The sequence below is a fragment of the Oncorhynchus masou genome, chromosome 28 (assembly GCF_036934945.1).
Source record: "Oncorhynchus masou masou isolate Uvic2021 chromosome 28, UVic_Omas_1.1, whole genome shotgun sequence".
NCBI classification, from domain to species: domain Eukaryota; kingdom Metazoa; phylum Chordata; class Actinopteri; order Salmoniformes; family Salmonidae; genus Oncorhynchus; species Oncorhynchus masou.
Window position 1 is genome coordinate 39407110 of NC_088239.1, and position 21215 is coordinate 39428324.

At 43.5% G+C, this 21215-nt stretch overlaps 1 protein-coding gene across 1 annotated transcript in view; it reads left to right on the forward strand.

Moving 5' to 3' along the window:
* col27a1a (collagen, type XXVII, alpha 1a) overlaps window positions 1–21215 on the forward strand; it is a 260653-nt gene that overhangs the window by 180099 nt on the left and 59339 nt on the right. The window contains exons 34-41 of the mRNA XM_064941974.1: window positions 9406–9459; window positions 9868–9921; window positions 10029–10082; window positions 10497–10604; window positions 13104–13157; window positions 13345–13452; window positions 14823–14876; window positions 19697–19750. Coding sequence (XP_064798046.1) covers window positions 9406–9459; window positions 9868–9921; window positions 10029–10082; window positions 10497–10604; window positions 13104–13157; window positions 13345–13452; window positions 14823–14876; window positions 19697–19750 — 540 coding nt within the window. The remainder of the gene's footprint in view (window positions 1–9405; window positions 9460–9867; window positions 9922–10028; window positions 10083–10496; window positions 10605–13103; window positions 13158–13344; window positions 13453–14822; window positions 14877–19696; window positions 19751–21215) is intronic.

Here is a 21215-nt window from a genome sequence, read left to right on the forward strand (position 1 = left end):
TTGTAGAAACATTTCAAGGATGGTCAATGGAAACAGGATGCTCCTGAGCTCAATTTCGAGTCTCATAGCAAAGGGTCTGAATACTTGTAAATAAGTTATTCTGTTTTTTTGGTTATAATACATTTACAAAAATATCTAAACTTGTTTTCACTTTGTCATTATGCTGTATTGTGTGTATATTTGAGGAAAATGTTTTATTTAAAATGTTTTAGAATAAGGTTGTAACGTAACAAAATGTGAAGGAGTCTGAATACTTACCGAAGGCACTGTACATAAAAAAACGTGACCTGGATTTGATAATAAAGTCAGAGACTATTTCCATTGTGGTATGACACATTACAGAGATACATAAATGAAAAATGGTTCTGCTGTTCACTTATTAGCCAGCTTTTGACATCATTTTTTGGGTAATTACAATCTTGTGATTTTGTGATTACAATCTTGTCTCATCGCTGCAACTCCCCAATGGCTCGGAAGAGGCGAAGGTCCAATAATGCGTCCTCCAAAACTTGACCCACCAAAACTGTGCGTCTTTACACACATTCGCTTAACCCAGAAGCCAGCTGCACCAATGTGACGGAGGAAACACTGTTCAACTGATGACCGAAGTCAGCCTGCAGGGGCACTGCCTGCCACAGGCAGTCACTAGAGCGTGATGAGCCAAGTAAAGCCCCCCCGGCCAAACACTCACCTAACCCGGACGATAACTGAGCACCGCCCTATGGGACTCTCGGTCACGGCCGTTGATCCAAGGCCCCACTAGGGAAGCCTTGACATTATTTTTAAAACAAATCAAATCAAATTTTATTTGTCACATGCTTCATAGACAACAGGTGTAGACTAACAGTGAAATGCTTACTTATGGGTCCTTTTCAAACAATGCAGAGTTAGTGACATAAATTGTGACACGAGAAATAAATACACAGTGAATAACAATAACAATTAAAATGACAATTCACATGGCTATATACAGGGAACACCAGTACCCTTATTCATGTAACTTGTTAAATTCACTTTAATCAGTGTAGATGAATGGGAGGAGCCAGGTTTAGGAAGGATTTATAAGCCTTGAGACAATTGAGACATGGATTGTGTATGTGTGCCATTCAGAGGGTGAATGGGCAAGACAAAAGATTGAAGTGCCTTTGAACGGGGCATGGTAGTAGGTGCCGGATGTGTCAAGAACTGCAATGCCATTGGGTTTTTCACGCTCAACAGTTTCCCGTGCGTATCATGAGTGGTTCACCACTCAAAGGACATCCAGCCAACTTGACACAATTGTGGGAAGCATTGGAGTCAACATGGGTCAGCATTCCTGCGGGACACTTTCGACACTTTTTTTTTTTTTTTACCTTTATTTTACTAGGCAAGTCAGTTAAGAACAAATTCTTATTTTCAATGACGGCCTAGGAACAGTGGGTTAACTGCCTGTTCAGGGGCAGAACGACAGATTTTGTACCTTGTCAGCTTGGGGATTTGAACTTGCAACCTTTCGGTTACTAGTCCAACGCTCTAACCACTAGGCTACACTGCCGCCCCACCTTGTAGAGTCTGTCCCGATGAATTGAAGCTGTTCTGAGGGCAGAGGGGAGTGGGGATGCAACTCAATATTAAGGTGTGCAGAGAAAGAAAGTAAACATAATTGGATAGGTACCTGGAGACTAAGTCTGTGATAATTCTGGGGGCTATATATAATATTTTTTGTTACATACACTGGATCAAATCACATTTTATATGTCACATGCGCCGAATACAACAGTTGTGGACTTTACCATGAAATGCTTACTTACCAGCCCCTTCCCAACAATGCAGAGACATTAAAACGTTTTAGTAAACATTTCACGGTAAAGTTTACAAATATTGCATGCAACAAATAAAATCTAAAAAGTAACACAATAAAATGACAATAACGAGGCTATATACAAGGAGTCCCGGTACTGAGTCAATGTGCAGGGGTACGAGGCAGTTGAGGAATTGAGGTCAAATCAAACTTTATTGGTCACATGCAGATGTTAATGCGAGTGTAGCGAAATGCTTGTGCTTCTAGTTCCGACAATGCAGTAATAACCAACGAGTAATCTAACTAACAATTCCAAAACTTCTACCTTATACACACAAGTGTAAAGGGATAAAGAACATGTACATAAAGATATATGAATGAGTGATGGTACAGAGCGGCATAGGCAAGATGCAGTAGATGGTATCGAGTACAGTATATACATATGAGATGAGTAATGTAGGGTATGTAAACAAAGTGGCATAGTTTAAAGTGGCTAGTGATACATGTATTACATAAAGATGCAGTAGATGATATAGAGTACAGTATATACGTATACATATGAGATGAATAATGTAGGGCATGTAAACATTATATTAAGTAGCATTGTTTAAAGTGGCTAGTGATATATTTTACATCAATTCCCATTATTAAAGTGGCTGGAGTTGAGTCAGTGTGTTGGCAGCAGCCACTCAATGTTAGTGGTGGCTGTTTAACAGTCTGATGTCCTTGAGATAAAAGCTGTTTTTCAGTCTCTCGGTCCCAACTTTGATGCACCTGTACTGACCTCGCCTTCTGGATGATAGCGGGGTGAACAGGCAGTGGCACGGGTGGTTGTTGTCCTTGATGATCTTTATGGCCTTCCGGTGACATCGGGTGGTGTAGGTGTCCTGGAGGGCAGGTAGTTTGCCCCCGGTGATGCGTTGTGCAGACTTCACTACCCTCTGGAGATCCTTACGGTTGTGGGCGGAGCGGTTGCCGTACCAGGCGGTGATACAGCCCGACAGGATGCTCTCGATTGTGCATCTGTAGAAGTTTGTGAGGGCTTTTGGTGACAAGCCAAATTTCTTCAGCCTCCTGAGGTTGAAGAGGCGCTGCTGCGCCTTCTTCACGATGCTGTCTGTGTGGGTGGACCAATTCAGTTTGTCTGTGATGTGTACACCAAGGAACTTAACTTACTACCCTCTCCACTACTGTCCCATCGATGTGGATAGAGGGGTGTTCCCTCTGCTGTTTCCTGAAGTCCACAATCATCTCCTTAGTTTTGTTGACATTGAGTGTGAGGTTATTTTCCTGACAACACACTCTGAGGGCCCTCACCTCCTCCCTGTAGGCCGTCTCGTCGTTGTTGGTAATCAAGCCTACCACGGTAGTGTCATCCGCAAACTTGATGATTGAGTTGGAGGCGTGCGTGGCCACGCAGTCGTTTGGTGAACAGGGAGTACAGGAGAGGGCTCAGAACGCACCCTTGTGGGGCCCCAGTTTTGAGGATCAGCAGGGTGGAGATGTTGTTACCTACCCTCACCACCTGGGGGCGGCCCGTCAGGATGTCCAGTACCCAGTTGCACAGGGCGGGGTCGAGACCCAGGGTCTCGAGCTTGATGACGAGTTTGGAGGGTACTATGGTGTTAAATGCTGAGCTGTAGTCGATGAACAGCATTCTCACATAGGTATTCCTCTTGTCCAGATGGGTTAGGGCAGTGTGGTTGAGATTGCATCGTCTGTGGACCTATTTGGGCGGTAAGCAAATTGGATTGGGTCTAGGGGTCTAGGGTGTCAGGTAGGGTGTAGGTGATATGGTCCTTGACTAGTCTCTCAAAGCACTTCATGATGACGGAAGTGAGTGCTACAGGGTGGTAGTGAATGGTGAATGGTCAGAAATAACAATACTCTCGTAAGTACACTGCCGAAGGTTAGGCAGAAGTTTTTTGTCCAAAAAGAAGTAATCAATCCAGGAGTATGTGTTAGGGTTTTCCTCTGGTGAAGGAGAAGCGGACCAAAATGCGGCGTGGTAATTTTCATACATGTTTAATGAACAAATAAACATGAACAATACAAAACAACAAACGTAATGTGAAAAACAGCCTATCTAAACAGCCTATCTGGTGACAACAAACAGAGAGACAGGAACAATCACCCACGAATCACTCAAAGAATATGGCTGCCTAAATATGGTTAACAATCAGAGACAACGATAAACACCTGCCTCTGATTGAGAACCACTCCAGACAGCCATAGACTATGCTAGATACCCCCACTAAGCCACAAACCCAATACATAACAAAACCCCAAGACAAAACACACCACAATAAACCCATGTCACACCCTGGCCTGACCAAATAAATGAAGACAAACACAATATACTTCGACCAGGGCGTGACAGAACCCCCCCCCCTAAGGTGCGGACTCCTGGACGCACACCAAAAACCATAGGGGAGGGGTTAGCGTCCGGGTGGGCGTCTGTCCATGGTTTGCGGCTCCGGCGCGGGACGTGGACCCCACTCTATCAAAGTCTTAGTCCCTCCTCCTCGCGTCCTTAGATAGTCCACCCTCGCCGCCGACCATGGCCTAGTAGTCCTCACCCAGAACCCCACTGAACTGAGGGGCAGCTCGGGACTGAGGGGCAGCTCAGCACTGAGAGGAAGCTCAGCACTGAGAGGAAGCTCAGGCAGGTGGTTGGATCTGGCAGATCCTGGCTGGCTGGCGGTTCTGGAAGAGTCTGGCTGACTGGCAGATCTGGAAGAGTCTGGCCGACTGGCGGATCCTGGCAGACTGACGGATCTGGCTGCTCCATGCTGACTGGCGTCTCTGGCTGCTCCATACTGACTGACGGCTCTGGCTGCTCCATACTGACTGACGGCTCTGGCTGCTCCATGCAGACTGGCAGCTCTGGCGGCTTCTTGCAGACTGGCGGCTTCTTGCAGACTGGCAGCTCCTTGCAGACTGGCAGCTCCTTGCAGACTGGCAGCTCCTTGCAGACTGACAGCTCTGGCTGCTCCATGCAGACCGACAGCTCTGGCTGCTCCATGCAGACTGACAGCTCTGGCTGCTCCATGCAGACCGACAGCTCTGGCTGCTCCATGCAGACCGACAGCTCTGGCTGCTCCATGCAGACTGACAGCTCTGGCTGCTCCATGCAGACTGGCAGCTCTGGCTGCTCCATGCAGACTGGCAGCTCTGGCTGCTCCATGCAGACTGGCAGCTCTGGCTGCTCCATGCAGACTGACAGCTCTGGCTGCTCCATGCAGGCTGGCAACTCTGGCTGCGCTGAACAGGCAGGAGACTCCAGCAGCACTGTAGAGGAGGAAGGCTCTGGCAGCGCTAAACAGGTGGGAGACTCCGGCAGCGCTGTAGAGGCGGAAGACTTTGGCAGTGCTAAACAGGCGGGAGACTCCGGCAGCGCTTTAGAGGAGGAAGGCTCTGGCTGCGCTGAAGAGGCGAGGCGCACTGTAGGCCTGATACGTGGTGCAGGCACTTGTGGTACTGGGCCAAGGACACGCACAGGAAGCCTGGTGCGGGGAGCTGCCACCGGAGGGCTGGTGCGTGGAGGTGATACTGGGTAGACCGGACCGTGCAGGCGCACTGGAGCTCTTGAGCACCGAGCCTGCCCAACCTTACCTGGTTGAATACTCCCGGTCGCTCTGCCAGTGCGGCGAGGTGGAATAGCCCGCACTGGGATATGCAGGCGAACCGGTGACACCGTGCGCAAGGCTGGTGCCATGTAAGCCGGTCCAAGGAGACGCACAGGGGACCAGCTGCGTAGAGCCGGCTTCATGGCATTTGGCTCGACGCTCAATCTTGCTCGGCCGATACGCGGAGCTGGAATATACCGCACCGGGCTATGCACCCGCACTGGGGACACCGTGCGCACCTAAGCATAACACGGTGCCTGCCCGGTCTCTCTAGCCCCACAGGAAGTTGACGCAGGTCTCCTACCTGACGTCGCCAGACTCCCTGTGAGCCCCCCCCCAATAAATTTTTGGGGCTGACTCCCGGGCTTCCTTCCGCGCCGCCGTGCTTGCTTCGCCAACCTCATTCTCTCGTAACCTTCCGTACACTGCTCCATCGAATCCCAGGCGGGCTCCGGCACTCTCCCTGGGTCGACCGCCCACCTGTCTATCTCCACCCAAGTTGTGTAGTCCAGATTTTGTTGCTCCTGCTGCCGCTGTTGCTTCTCCTGCGGCTCCTGCCTGTTGACACACCTCTTGGTCCTGTTGTGGTGGGTGATTCTGTTAGTGTTTTCCTCTGGTGAAGGAGAAGCGGACCAAAATGCGGCTTGGTAATTTTCATACATGTTTAATGAACGAATAAACATGAACAATACAAAAACAACAAACGTAACGTGAAAACCTAAACAGCCTATCTGGTGACAAGAAACACAGAGACAGGAACAATCACCCACAAATCACTCAAAGAATTTGGCTGCCTAAATATGGTTCCCAATCAGAGACAACGATAAACACCTGCCTCTGATTGAGAACCACTCCAGACAGCCATAGACTATGCTAGATACACCCACTAAGCCACAAACCCAATACCTAACAAAACCCCAAGACAAAACACACCACAATAAACTCATGTCACACCCTGGCCTGACCAAATAAATGAAGACAAACACAATATACTTCGACCAGGGCGTGACAGTATGTTTGATGAAGATGAGAATAAAAGGAATGCTGTCTATCTGTAGGATGTAGGAAACGCCAGGCCTCAAACACAGCATATTTCTGAAAAAAGGATTGAATAAGTAGGGCACATTTAGATGGGCCTGTAGTTGTTTGTGAGGACTTGTCAAGAACTGGGGACATGTTACACTTGAAATCCCCCTAAAATCAACAAATGAGAATCTAAATTGGGTATAGCTGACAAAAAGGAAGAAATTAAACTTGTGTCATCCTAATTGGGAGCATAAACACTAGCCAAAACAAACAGTTTACCGGTTACTATGACGTATCGTCCCTTCGGATCAGCAATAACCTCAGAAGCTAAAAGGGAGTAGCTTTATCAACCAAAATGGCAGCACCTTGTGATTTACTATGAAAGTTAGAGTGGAACACTTGACCAACCCAGTCCTTTCGCATCCTAAAATGCTCACCAGTCCTCAAGTGAGTCTCTTGTAGAAATGCAACATTTGCATTCAAACCCTTTAAGTGTGTCAACACCCTTTTACGCTTCACCGAGTTATTGGCCCCTTTGATGTTCCATGAAATGTACTTCATCGCATTATTTCAGCCCCTTTGGGCATTCCCGTTATTCAACCCTGCCATTAGAGCATAGAATGGAAAAGCAATGAGCGCCAAAAAACCCAGAATAGCTTGTCTCAGAGTAATAATGTACGGTGGTAGATGTTTGGAAAAAGTACAGAAACATAAACTAAAAAGACAGAATGACAACATTAGAACTGAACAATTCAAACCCCCCCCCCTGTGTAAACAAAATTACAAAAGCACCACTTGTAGATGTGTATAATCATATTCCCAGTCTTATAACAAGCATTGAAAGAGAAAATAAATCAAATGTATAAAGGCTCTCGGCCAAAAACCTAATTTGAAGTAAGGAAATCGTGATAAGACAATCAATAATAATAATAATAGTTGTCGAGTTGACGCTGAGACAGCTTACAACCAATACCAAAAAACTAAGTGTGCGCAACGTTGAACATTTGCTGGGCATAAATGACGCTAAAAACTTTTAAAATTGAAGTGAGACCCCAAAAAACGTGTAGCCTCTGGAAGCATTTGCTGTTTACTGGGTCAATGCAAACGGATGCAGTAAACAAATAACCAAAAATATTTTGAGTCATTGAGACACTATGTAAACAAACTGAATAGGTGAGCGAGACAGCCTAGAAACACTGGAGTTAAGTAAAACCTTAATACAATGAAATTAAAATGACTGAATGCTTGTAAGGCAAGCACACTAGATGATCAAAACATTAGATCACATCAAATAAGCCTGAATGGGTTCGCCAACTATACAAGACTAGCCTGTTATAACAAAACATAATTGTACCACAGGTGGGTTACTTACTATCCACAGTTTGCACGCAACAGTTGCTGAACTGTAAGCAAGTTCAAGACTTCTTGATGTGACATTGAATGTGAGCCATAGCCTCATCCGGAGACTCAAATGTGTAGTCTTTACCGTCATGAGATAGCCATAAACGGAACGGGAATCGCAGTCCATACTTCATGGTCCCGTAGTAGATGGTCTCGTAGTAGTCGTTTGGCCTGTCCGAAAGCTGCGTGCTGCCTGGAAACAGTGGGGGAGTAGTCCTGGTAGATGGAGAAGCTCTGTCCTTGAAAGCTCAGAGTGGTATTGCGGGCTCGTCGGAGAATCTCCATCTTCTCATGAAAAAAATGCACTCGAAGAATTATGTCACGGGGCCTCTCACCATCACAGGGCTTTGGGTGCAGCGACCGGTGGGCACGATCAATCAGGGGCTTTTCATCTAAGGCAAGAACATCTTTCAGCAGCCCTGAAACAAAATCCGTGGCGCGAGGCATTTCCGCTGACTCTGGGACCGATACAAGTCTTAGGTTATTGCGGCGAGAGAATCCCTCTAAACTCACACAGCTCTCCTTCACCTTTTTCAAATCCGCAGCTAGGCGTTTCACTTGAGCCTCCAGGGATGTAGTTAAGTCGGAGACATTGGTAGCGGAGGTCTCCAGTACTGCGATCGTTGTAGTGTGCTTTTAAAGTATCAAAAACCTCCTGTATTCGGGCCTCAATCGTAGCAACCACCTCCGTTTTCATTTCAATTATCTCAGAGCATAGTAGTTTGATGGCCTCGAGAATGTTCATTTCAGTGCCGCCAGGCCAGGCCGCACCCCCGGGTAAAGTGTGAGTCCCCGGGTCCTCAGACTCAGGAGAGGGCGGTGATGAGAGTGGGTCTTGTAGGCCAGGTTTTCTCAAAGTCATGCTTCTGTCCTTATGTTTCGTCGACATGCTGACTTTCGGAAGCAAAGTAGTCTTGGTTTTTACGGAAAGGGATCACCAAACTAATATTTGAAAATTCACATAAACTTTAAGAATACCACAGGAGCAAACGGAAAACACGTCAGTCGCACATGGCGTCCCTCCAATTACCCCCTGATTTGCATTTTAATTGAGGGAAATAAGTATTTGACCCCCTCTCAACCAGAAAGATTTCTGGCTCCCAGGTGTCTTTTATACAGGTAACGAGCTGAGATTAGGAGCACACTCTTAAATGGAGTGCTCCTAATCTCAGTTTGTTAATTGTATAAAAGACACCAGTCCACAGAAGCAATCAATCAGATTCCAAACTCTCCACCATGGCCAAGACCAAAGAGCTCTCCAAGGATGTGCAAGAGAGTCAGTGCTACGAAAAAAAGAGGGTCAATGCAAATAGTCCAGATAGCCATTTGATTATCTGTTCAGCAGTGTTATGGCTTGGGGGTAGAATCTGTTCAGCAGCCTTTTGGTTCCAGACTTGGCGGAATATCAAAGAGATAGGTGCAGTGAAATGTGTTGTTTTGCAGGGTCAAAAATAGTAGTACGGCGTCCTTGCTCAAGGATACGTAAACTGATTTTTCAGCTTGTCGCCTTGGGTATTTGAACCAGCGAGCTTTCGGTTACTTCTCCTTTACTCTTTTTGTCTCTCTTAGGGTCCTCCAGGCAAAGTGAGTGATTCAGGACTGCCTGGCGAGCCAGGGGAGAAGGTTAGCCAAGACATCCTACTCTTATCACCCTCTGTCCTCATTCTAACACTGTAACATGGTTGTCTGCTCATTATAATAAGTCAGTCTCTCACTTCCTACACACACTTACATACCTAGTGAATGCAATGATGTTTCTGTGATGAGTCTGTGTAAATGACAAATTAGTGAATAACAGCACAGTTACTGTATGTAGGCAGTTATTGTTACAGCACATTCACACACCCTTGCACACACATGTACGCACACACGCATAAACACGTGCACACACACACACACACACACACACACACACACACACACACACACACACACACACACACACACACACACACACACACACACACAGGCAGAAACATATCTGTAACATTAAGGAAACCCTGCCCTCAAGATTGTGTGTGTGTGTATCAGGGAGCACTCGGAGCCATTGGTAACATCGGAGAGCAGGGACTAATGGGACAACGGGTCAGTTTTTTTGTCATTCTCTTCTTAAAATGAATTTCTCCTGATCGTGTTGTGTTTTGTTAACCATCAAATGTCAATCTCATTCACTGCTTGTGCTCTGTGTGTAGGGAGAGCCAGGGCTTGAGGGAGAGGCCGGTGCTGCTGGTCCTGATGGAACAAAGGTATGGACTGAGACAAATCTCTGAGTCATTGTGTGCGTCCAAATGGCACCCTATTCGCTATGAGCCCTGGTCAAAAGTAGTGAACAATTTATTTGTATTAACTTTGTTGCTGTCATTATTCTGATGTTTTTTGTGAGGTAATGGTCAGGTTGTTTATGGTGTTTTGAAACAACCAGGCAAAAACATATCTGAACAGATAAAAAAAATATATACAGTATATTATCAAGCAGAAATACCTCTTTATCTGATGACTCTACAATCAGAAAAACTGTTTACACCCAGAAATATGACATCATTATGACGTTCCATGCCACATTATGCCTGCTGGTTTCACCAGCTCTCTTCGCAGGTCATTCTGTTTTTTGTTGTTGTATTGAGCTCCCCAGTTGAGCCCATGCTGTTCTGTTTTATTAGGGTGAAAAGGGTGACATGGGGCACGAGGGCGACAAAGGAGAGAAGGGTGAAACCGGAATGAAGGGAAAGGAGGGCCCACCTGGGAATCCTGGACTCATAGGCATCACAGTGAGTGACAAACGTAACCAAACACCCCCACACACACTCAACCAGGTTGATTATTGTTCTCAATTGCTTACCTTGGTAAATAAAAGCGTTATATGGCTACAATATGTTGACCCAACACACTACACCAACTGTGACTGGGTTGTAGTTGTAATAAATAAATTAGATTTAATTACCACAAATTCCATGAAAAACGATAGGCTATTTATTTGGGTTATCGTTCTATGTATAGCAGCCTAGAAGCCTGTATAGCAGCCTCTGGCAGTGGTGAGAATGATGAATAAGCTGCGTGTGTGCACTGCGGAGGCCGTCAGAGACTTGACCGCTTTGGCCAATGAGAACGTTGAAAAATAAACACCAGCAGTTCCTGTCTAGCCTTATAAACAACATGAGCTTGTTCACAAGCTTTAAAGGCACGTCCGTAGTGGAACAGACTGCAGCGCAGTCCGATTACAGAGAGCTGGTCAGTCTCTCATTCCGAGATTCAAAGGGAAAAGACATTCGCATCCGGTGCGAACGCTTCTCTCTCCCGTGCGCCTCCACTATCAATGGCTTTAGGGACTTTGTTCACAGTGGGGGACACGCAAGCTGAGACCACTGCTTAACTGTACATCTCCAGTTCTTGACTTGACTCTTACTAGCTCAAAAGTATTGTGGAGCCCCTGCAGCTAAAAATAAACTGTACCGGCACCCAAAATGAGTACCGGAACCTATTTCGGGTCAAGCACTGTTCACTGTATCTCGGCAGCATGTGAGAGGGGGTTTAGCCACATGAACCTTATCACACCAACAAGATCTAAGATCGAAATTCACCGTGCGTCTGCATTGGTGTTCATAAAACTCCACGAACCCCTCTTCCACAGTGGAACCCAGAACAATGTGACCACTTGGTTACGGTGAAACTATTCTGTTAAGGAAACCCAAACCAGTTTAGCCCCTGCAAAACCCAAGGAGCCTGACCCTCTCTGGGAGTATTTAGCCTATATTGGCTGAGACGCAGGAACCGTTGTAGCTTAATAATACATTAAGGTTATAGTTTATTAAGATGCATGAATACACCACACCAAAAGTTAGATTTGATGGCTGTTTTAAAACAAATTTCCTGCAATTCTAAGTAATAAAGATTTATGTTCACTACTTGGTCAATTGATTCGATGTTTTTTAATCTATGCAAATAAATTATATGAATTGATAGTTCACCCCTCTGTTTTATTTTATAATAGCATATTGTAACTTTTCTCCCCCTCCTTATGTGTTTATTGAGTACACCTGTTTTTAGTTGGTTATAATTAGTGAGGCTTTATTAGTCAGCCAGCCCGCCTGGTTCTAGGTGTGGGATTGATTTTTGTAAAACCCTGGTGTTTGCATTAGATGTACATGTTCGTGTATTTAGTGCTAGACTGTTTTCGTTTCCCTGTGTCTGGGGCATTTGGTTTGAGCACCCGTAAGTGGGGTGACTGTAGCTCACCATGTGTGCATTAAAAAAAGCACTTTATTGAACTCTGCTTTCCTGCGCCTGATTTCACCCTCACGACACCCAGGACCTTACAGCTCTCCTCGCAAACAGTGCAATGATATTAAGCTATATGTATTTGTATTTACTCCACTTGGGAGGCCCCGAGTGGAGTAAATAGTAAAAGTTTAATAGTAAAAAAAGAGTGGGCAGAATATGTGCTTTAATTAAAACAAAATACAAGGCTGATAGTTTGTTAACCCCATTTGCTCTAATCGGTTTATCAAACAGTAATTCAAGAAGATCTAAATGCACATTACCATGAAACTGATTGAGATCAATCAAATCATTGGCATGCAGATACAGTTTGGACGTTTTACTGGTAGAATGTTGTAATGATGGTTCCCAGGACCGGTGGTTCGTGTCACGCCCTGGTCGAAATATATTATGTTTATTCTTAATTTAGTCGGTCAGGCCAGGGTGTGACATGGATTATTGTGGTGTGTTTTTGTCTTGGGGTTTTGTGGGATGTCTAGCGTTAGTCTATGGCTGCCTGAGGCGGTTCTCAATCAGAGTCAGGTGATTATCGTTGTCTCTGATTGGGAACCATATTTAGGCAGCCATATTCTTTGTGTGTTTCGTGGGTTATTGTCCTTAGTGTCCTTGTTCCTGTCTCTGTGTTAGTTTACACTAGTATAGGCTGTTTCGGTTTTCATTACGTTCTTTGTTTTGTAGTATTTGTATTTGATTCGTGTTTACGTTTGTTCATTAAACATGGATCGCAATCTACACGCTGCATTTTGGTCCAACTCTCTTTCACCGCATGAAGAACATTACAGTTAGTAAACCGGCTACGTCAAGCGCAGGAGGGGTGGAGCGGGAGTAGAGGTGACATACATGAATAATTATCATTCACGGGTTACATTATTTTGCGCTCCCTCACCTAGAAATATTTCACAACACCATTGTCAATCTCTGTTAAATTTTGTCATATGTAGCTATTCAGCTGAAATGTCTATTTCTCAGTCTGTCTCATATCTCCACTCCAGGGACAAGAGGGTAAATCCGGCAAGATTGGTGAAAGAGGCAAACCAGGAAGAAAGGTATTCTTATCAACCACAGATTTGATTTCACTTATTATTTTCCAATGCTCGATCAAAACATGGTCCAGAACCCTGCGATACCTATTATACCTTTATAAATGTATCTTTGTTTACAGTACTTGTATATCAAGTAATTTTACTGTATAATGTTTCATACTATCATACCAATTAAATGTGTATGTTGTAGGGAGCCAAAGGCCATATGGGTCATCTTGGGGAGACGGGACGAATTGGAAAGACTGGTCCAAAAGGGTTTGTGGGACCGAAGGGCTCGAGAGGAACCATTGGACCTGTGGTAATGTGGACCTGTAGTATTGCAGACAGTGAGATCATTTTTTGGGCCTGTATTCATAAACCATTTCAGAGGAGGAGTGCTGATCTAGGATCAGTTTTTCCTTTTAGATCATAATGTATAAAATTACATGGGCAGGGGGCACCTGATCCATCACCTTTAGAAAGAAAGGTGCTATCTGGAACCTAAAAGGGTTCTTCAGCTGTCCCCATAGGAGAACCCTTTCAGGAACCATTTTGGGTTCCATGCAGGACCTTTTCCACAGAAGGTTATACATGGAACCTAAAACGTTTTTTCTATGGGGACAAGTGAAGAATCCCTTCTGCAGTAGGGATGTTTGGGCAAAATCAAGCCAAGCCCCACTCAAGCCAGCCATATTACAATCTACACTATATGTGTTCTGTAAATTGCATTGTTTGCAGTTAATTCATATGCCTTGCGACCATGATATATAGGCCTAAAGGCCGAGACAATGAGAAGCCAGTGGCAGAAGTTATTCAACCACACCATTGTTTTTTCACACCGGATAGAAACCTCTGTCCAGTGAAGTCCACAATGCATATTGCATGTAACAGATAGTTACATGACCTACAGCATGGTTAAGCAAGTTCATGTTTCCCGACATTTTCGGACCACTAAACAACTATTGATTTAGAACCACAGAGTTACTGCAAGTCGCATAAAAAAACAGGAGCTGCCTCCACTATTCCAGCACCATGTTGCGTGCGCGTTTGTGCAAGTAGTAAAACATGTTGACTCACCCTACTTGTCGAGAAACGCCAATGGCATCCTCTCTTTCATGTTGACAAAACGGTCTATCACTTTGTCATACAGTACATACTTTTAGTTGTTGTCCTAGGCTACTTGGCTAAAATGCTTGCCTGCTAGCTTAACTTCCATTCATGGGAAACGTTAACTAGTTAACAGTAGTCTTCTACATCTAGCTACATATTGAACTTCCACCCTCTCAGGCCAGAGGCACAACAATGTATGAATTAATGGTTGGATCAGAATTGCTGTTATCATCATAGGCCAGTATTGAAGGAAAATTATGAAACACAGAGTAATACATTATTTTATGTGTCTTTGTGTTCCCTATGTTCCCTTGGAGTCCATGAATACACGACACTACCCTTTCGGAAGTCTTTTTTTTTGTCCAGATCAGCACTCCTGCTCTGTGATGCTTTATGCATATGGGTCCCGATGTTAGAACTAGAAGGTAAAACCCAGTAAGAAGTCAAGCAGTCAGAGCAAAATCCGTATTTAGGTTTGACCTTCATTGACATCTGAAGGCTGTCACTTTAGATGGGTAATGTGGTTATTTGCAGTTTTAGCTCCAGTGTGACCAAACCCTCCCTCACTTCCTCTCACAGGGTCCCCCAGGCAGAATGGGTGAACAGGGGGAAATGGGTCTAGCAGGTTACGAGGTAAGTCTATATATTTATTTACCTTTATTTAATCAGGGACTCACCATTGAGACCAGTGTCTCTTTTACGAGGGAGGCCTTCATATACAGTTGTAGCCAAAAGTTTTGAGAATGACACAAATATGAATTTTCAAAAAGTCTGTTGCCTCAGTTTGTATGATGGCAATTTGCATATACTCCAGAATGTTTTGAAGAGTGATCAGATGAATTGCAATTAATTGCAAAGTCCCTCTTTGCCATGCAAATTAACTGAATCTGCAAAAAAAAAACATTTCCGCTGCATTTCAGCCCTACCACAAAAGGACCAGCTGACATCATGTCAGTGATTCTCTCGTTAACACAGGTGTGAGTGTAGATGAGGACAAGGCTGGAGATCACTCTGTCATGCTGATTGAGTTCGAATAACAGACTGGAAGCTTGAAAAGGAGGGTGGTGCTTGGAATCATTGTTCTTCCTCTGTCAATCATGGTTACCTGCAAGGAAACACGTGTCGTCATCATTGCTTTGCACAAAAGGGCTTCACAGGCAAGGATATATATTGCTGCCAGTACGATTGCACATAAATCAACCATTTATCAGATCATCAAGAACTTCAAGGAGAGCGGTTCAATTGTTGTGAACAAGGCTTCAGGGTCTTGCTTGACTTTCAGAAAGTCAAGCAAGCGCCAGGACCATCTCCTAAAGTTGATTCAGCTACGGGATCGGGGCACCACCAGTACAGAGCTTGCTCAGGAATGGCAGCAGGCAGGTGTGAGTGCATCTGCACGCACAGTGAGGCGAAGAATTTTGGAGGATGGCCTGGTGTCAAGAAGGGCAGCAAATAAGCCACTTCTCTCCAAGCCACTTCTCTCCCCATTGTCAATAAAAGCCTTTGACACTTATGAAATGCTTGTAATTAAACTTCAGGATTCCATAGTAACATATGACAAAAATATCTAAAGACACTGGAGCAGCAAACTTTGTGAATATATTTGTCATTCTCAAAACTTTGCCACGACTGTACTGTACAATTTCATAAAACACAGACATTTAAAAAAATATAAAACAAGATATAGATTTTGACCTGTTCCTTGAGCTCCGAATCTCTCCTTTAGTCACACCGTACTAGTTTGTTAAAACTGGGTTACAGTAATGTACTGAGTAATCCTGTTCCTTGAGCTCCAAATCTCTCCTTTAGTCACACCATACTAGTTTGTTAAAACTGGGTTACAGTAATGTACTGAGTAAACCTGTTCCTTGAGCTCCAAATCTCTCCTTTAGTCACACCGTACTAGTTTGTTAAAACTGGGTTACAGTAATGTACTGAGTAAACCTGTTCCTTGAGCTCCAAATCTCTCCTTTACTCACACCGTACTAGTTTGTTAAAACTGGGTTACAGTAGTGTACTGAGTAAAACTGTTCCTTGAGCTCCAAATCTCTCCTTTACTCACACCGTACTAGTTTGTTAAAACTGGGTTACAGTAGTGTACTGAGTAAAACTGTTCCTTGAGCTCCAAATCTCTCCTTTAGTCACACTGTACTAGTTTGTTAACTGGGTTACAGTAGTGTACTGAGTAAAACTGTTCCCGCAACGCGCTTCACTCCTAATGCTTTTGATCACACTACTTAAGGACAGTTTGAAATTTAGGGGAGAGTGGTCTAACAATTTTTCTTTGCTTTGTGGAGGGTTGTTTTTTTTCCCTGGTTTACATTCACCCTTCTGCAGGTTTTACTATAGAATTCCAACCTAGACAAATTTCTTTATCTGCTTGCGTGGGCCTCCACTATATTAAAGTGTTTTGATATTGCCCTTTTGCACTATGCTTTTCCGCGTGCTAACTATACTTCAGGTCAATATAGTCTACCAGTCTGTCTATCCTGCCCTCTATCCACCATTCATAGTGACAATAGTGGTAGGTGGATTGTTTGTCCAGATCGGGAATAGGCTAACTACACTGAACAAAAATATCAACGAATCATGCAACAATTCCAAAGATTTTACTGAGTCACAGTTCATATAAGGAAATCAGTCAATTTCAATAAATTCCTTATGCCCTAATCTATGGATTTCATATGACTGGGAATACAGATATGCATCTGTAAGGTAGGGGCGTGGATCAGAAAACCAATCAGTATCTGGTCTGACAACTTTTTACCTTATGCAGCGTGACACATCTCCTTCACTTAGAGTTGATCAGGCTGCTGATTGTGGCATGTGGAATTTTGTCCCACTTCTTAAATGGCTGTGTGAAGTTGCTGTATATTGGCGGGAACTGGAACACGCTGTAATACACATCGATCCAGAGCATCCCATAGATGCTAAATGGGTGACTTGTCTGGTTGCTATGCAGGCCATGGAAGATCTGGGACACTTCCAGGAATTGTGTATAGTTCCTTGGAACATTGGGCCGTGTATTATCATGCTGAAACGTGGTGATGGCGGCGGAATAATGGCACGACAATGGTATCTCTGTGCATTCAAATTGCTATCAATTAATGGCAATTGTGTTCATTGTCCATAGCTTATGTCTGCCCATACCATACCCCACCACTGGGACACTCTGCTAACCACGTTGACAGCAAACCGCGCAAACCGCTCAATTTTGGACATCTGTGGCATTGTGTTGTGTGACAAAACTCCACATTTTAGAATGGCCTTTTATTGTCCCTAGCACAAGATGCACATGTGTACTGATCATGCTGGTCAGCATCTTGATATGCCACACCTATCAGGTGGCTGAATTATCTTGGCAAAGGAGGGATGTAAACACATTTGTGCACATAACATTTCTGGGATCTTTTATTTCAGCCCATGAAACATGGGTCCTTTACATGTTACGTTTATATTTTTGTTCAGTATAGAGCCATCCGATGAGTGAAGATGTAATCCATCTGAGACAATTTTACGAGAACTTGAAAACAACATGTACTGTATTTTGTTTTGACCATATTAAGCATGCATTTTAAACCAGTAAAGGCTTCCCGCACAACTGCAAAATCGGACAGTAGTCTTGTCATAGCCAGTTCAGCAGTCAGGGGAATTGTGTACATAATAGTATCATCTGCATATAGATGAAATGTACAATTTTCAACAGATTAACCAACAGCATTTATATAAATAGTGAAAAGAACAGTATCGACACCTGCGGAACTACTTCAAGAAATTCTGACTTAACCTCATCTCATACCTATAACTGACTATAACTGGCTTAATAACATTTAGAGCACGGTACTCCAACTCTCATTTTTAATCCAGACCATCACTAAGGTACCTAATTCAATGCATCATGATTATCCATATGAACAATAAATAGCTGAATCAGGTGTGATGCTGGAATAAAAGCCTATATACCCAGTTGCTCTCCAGACAGGAGTTGGACACCCCTGAACTAGAAAATTGGCAATTTTAGTGAACAAACCTATGATGTGTGACAAGGAAACAAGTTAAGAAACAATAAAACATGTTTTGCTTCAAAGTGGATGGGAGCTTTGCCATCAGGGAAATATTTCATTATAAAGGTTATGTCAGTGAAAAGTGATCTCCGCAAACATCAGTGAAATTGCCTTTAAAAGTATATCAATGATTAAATCTGTATATCACAGTATTAACCCTTCCATGGACTCCAACTGCTCTTAAATGCTAGTAAAACCAAATGCATGCTTTTCAACTGTTCACTGCCTTACACCCGCCCGCCCGACTAGCATCACATTTACATTTAAGTCATTTAGCAGACGCTCTTAACCAGAGCGACTTACAAATTGGTGAATTCACCTTCATCACCACCCTGGATGGTTCTGACCTAGAATATGTGGACAACTATAAATACCTAGGTGTCTGGCTAGACTGTAAACTCTCCTTCCAGACTCATATTAAGCATCTCCAATCCAAAATCAAATCTAGAATTGTCTTTCTATTTTGCAACAAAGCCTCCTTCACTCACGCCACCAAACTTACCCTAGTAAAACTGACTATCCTACCGATCCTCGACTTCGGCGACGTCATCTACAAAATAGCTTCCAATACTCTACTTAGCAAACTGGATGCAGTCTATCACAGTGCCATCCGTTTTGTTACCAAATCACCTTATATCACCCACCACTGCGACCTGTAGGCTCTAGTCGGTTGGCCCTCGTTACATATTCGTCGCCAGACCCACTGGCTCATCTATAAGTCTATGCTAGATAAAACTCAACCTTATCTCAGCTCACTGGTCATGATAACAACACCCACCCGCAGCACACGTTCCAGCAGGTATATCTCACTGATCATCCCCAAAGCCAACACCCCATTTGGCCGCCTTTCCTTCCAGTTTTCAGCTGCCTGTGACTGGAACGAATTGCAAAAATCGCTGAAGCTGGAGACTTATATTTCCCTCACCAACTTTAAATATCAGCTATCTGAGCAGCTAACCGATTGCTGCAGCTGTACATAGTTCATCTGTAAATAGCCCATCCAATCTACCTACCTCATCCCCATACTGTTTTTATTTACATGTCTGCTCTTTTGCACACATTATCTCTACTTGCACATCATCATCTGCTCATTTATCACTCCAGTGTTAATCTGACAAATTGTAATTCCTTGCTACTATGCGCTATTTACTGCCTACCTCCTCATGCTTTTTGCGCACACTGTATATAGACTTTATTTTGTTCTACTGTGTCAATGACTTGTTTATTGTGTTATTGGCTTGTTTATTGTTTATTCCATGTTATTCCATGTGTAACTCTGTGTTGTTGTCTGTGTTGTCTGCTTGTTCTCAACTAGCCTACCTGGTTAAATAAAGGTGAAATAAAAATAGAATAAAAAAGTCTTTCCTCCATCCCTGTCTGTCTATATAGGGTCATCAGGGACCCCAAGGCCCTATTGGCCATCAAGGACCAAATGGTGAAAAGGTACACCATTCCCAACACATTATGTCTAACTCAGAAACTAGCATCTATGTTTACAATGGCTAACTACTGTATGTCTAACTCAGAAACTACACTGCAAGCATCACGTAAGGCTAATGTTGCTTTGTCAACTTAATTTTGGGGGTGCTACAGCAGAAGCATATTACAGGCATACAGTGCCATCAGACAATATTCACACCCCTTAACATTTTCCACTTTTTGTTGTGTTACAGCCTGACTTTAAAATTGAATACTGGCCTACACATTGTGTCACAGGCCAACACACAATACCCCACAATATCAAAGTGGAATTATGTTTTTGGAAGTGTTTACTAATGAATTAAAAATGAAAAGCTGAAGAGTTTTTTTTTCAATAAGTATTGAAACCCCTTTGTTATGGCAAGCCTAAATAAATTCAAGAGTAAGTTGCTTAATAAATTGCATGGACTCACTCTGTGTGCAATAATAGTAACATAACTAACATGATTTTTGAATGACTATCTTACCTCTGTACTTAACACTATACAATTATCTGTAAGGTCCCTCATTTGAGCAATGAATGTCAAGCACAGATTCAACCACAAAGACCAGGGAGGTTTTCCAATGCCTCACAATGAAGGGCACCTACAGGTAGATTTAAAAAAAGAAAGCATACATTCAATATCCCTTTGAGCATTGTGAAGTTATTTCTCTTTTGGATGGTGTATCAATACACCCAGTCACTACAAAGGTACAGGCGTCCTTCCAAATTCAGTTGCTGTAGAGGAAGGAAACTGCTCAGGGATTTCACCATGAGGCCAATGGTGACTTTAAAACAGTTACAGTGTTTATTGGCTGTGATAGGAGAAAACTGAGGATGGATCTACAACACTAAAGTTAAATCCAACACAACACATCACTGAATACCACTCTTCATATTTTCAAGCATGGTGTTGGCTGCATCATGTTATGGGTATGCTTTTAGGATAAATCGTGTTCAGCCTGATTTCCAACCGACACTGGGAGACAAATTCACCTTTCAGCAGGAGAATAACCTAAAACACAAGGCCAAATCTATACTGTAGTTGCTTACCAAGATGACATTGAATGAGTGGCCTAGTTACAGTTGTGACTTAAATCGTCTTGAAAATCTATGGCAATACTTGAAAATGGCTGTCTAGCCATGATAAACAAATCAACTTGATAGAGCTTGAAGAATTGTTTTAATAATAATGTGCAAATATTATTATTTACAGCTGTAATCGCTGCCAAAGGTGATTCTAACATATTGACTCAAGGGTGTAAATACTTAAATAAGATATTTCTGTATTTCATCTTCAACACATTTGCAAACATTCTGAAAACATGTTTTCATTTTGTCATTATGGGGTAATCTATGTAATCCATTTTAAATTGAGACTGTAACACAACAAAATGTGGAATAAGTCAAGGGGTATGACTACTTTCTGACGGGATGGTATATCAGACA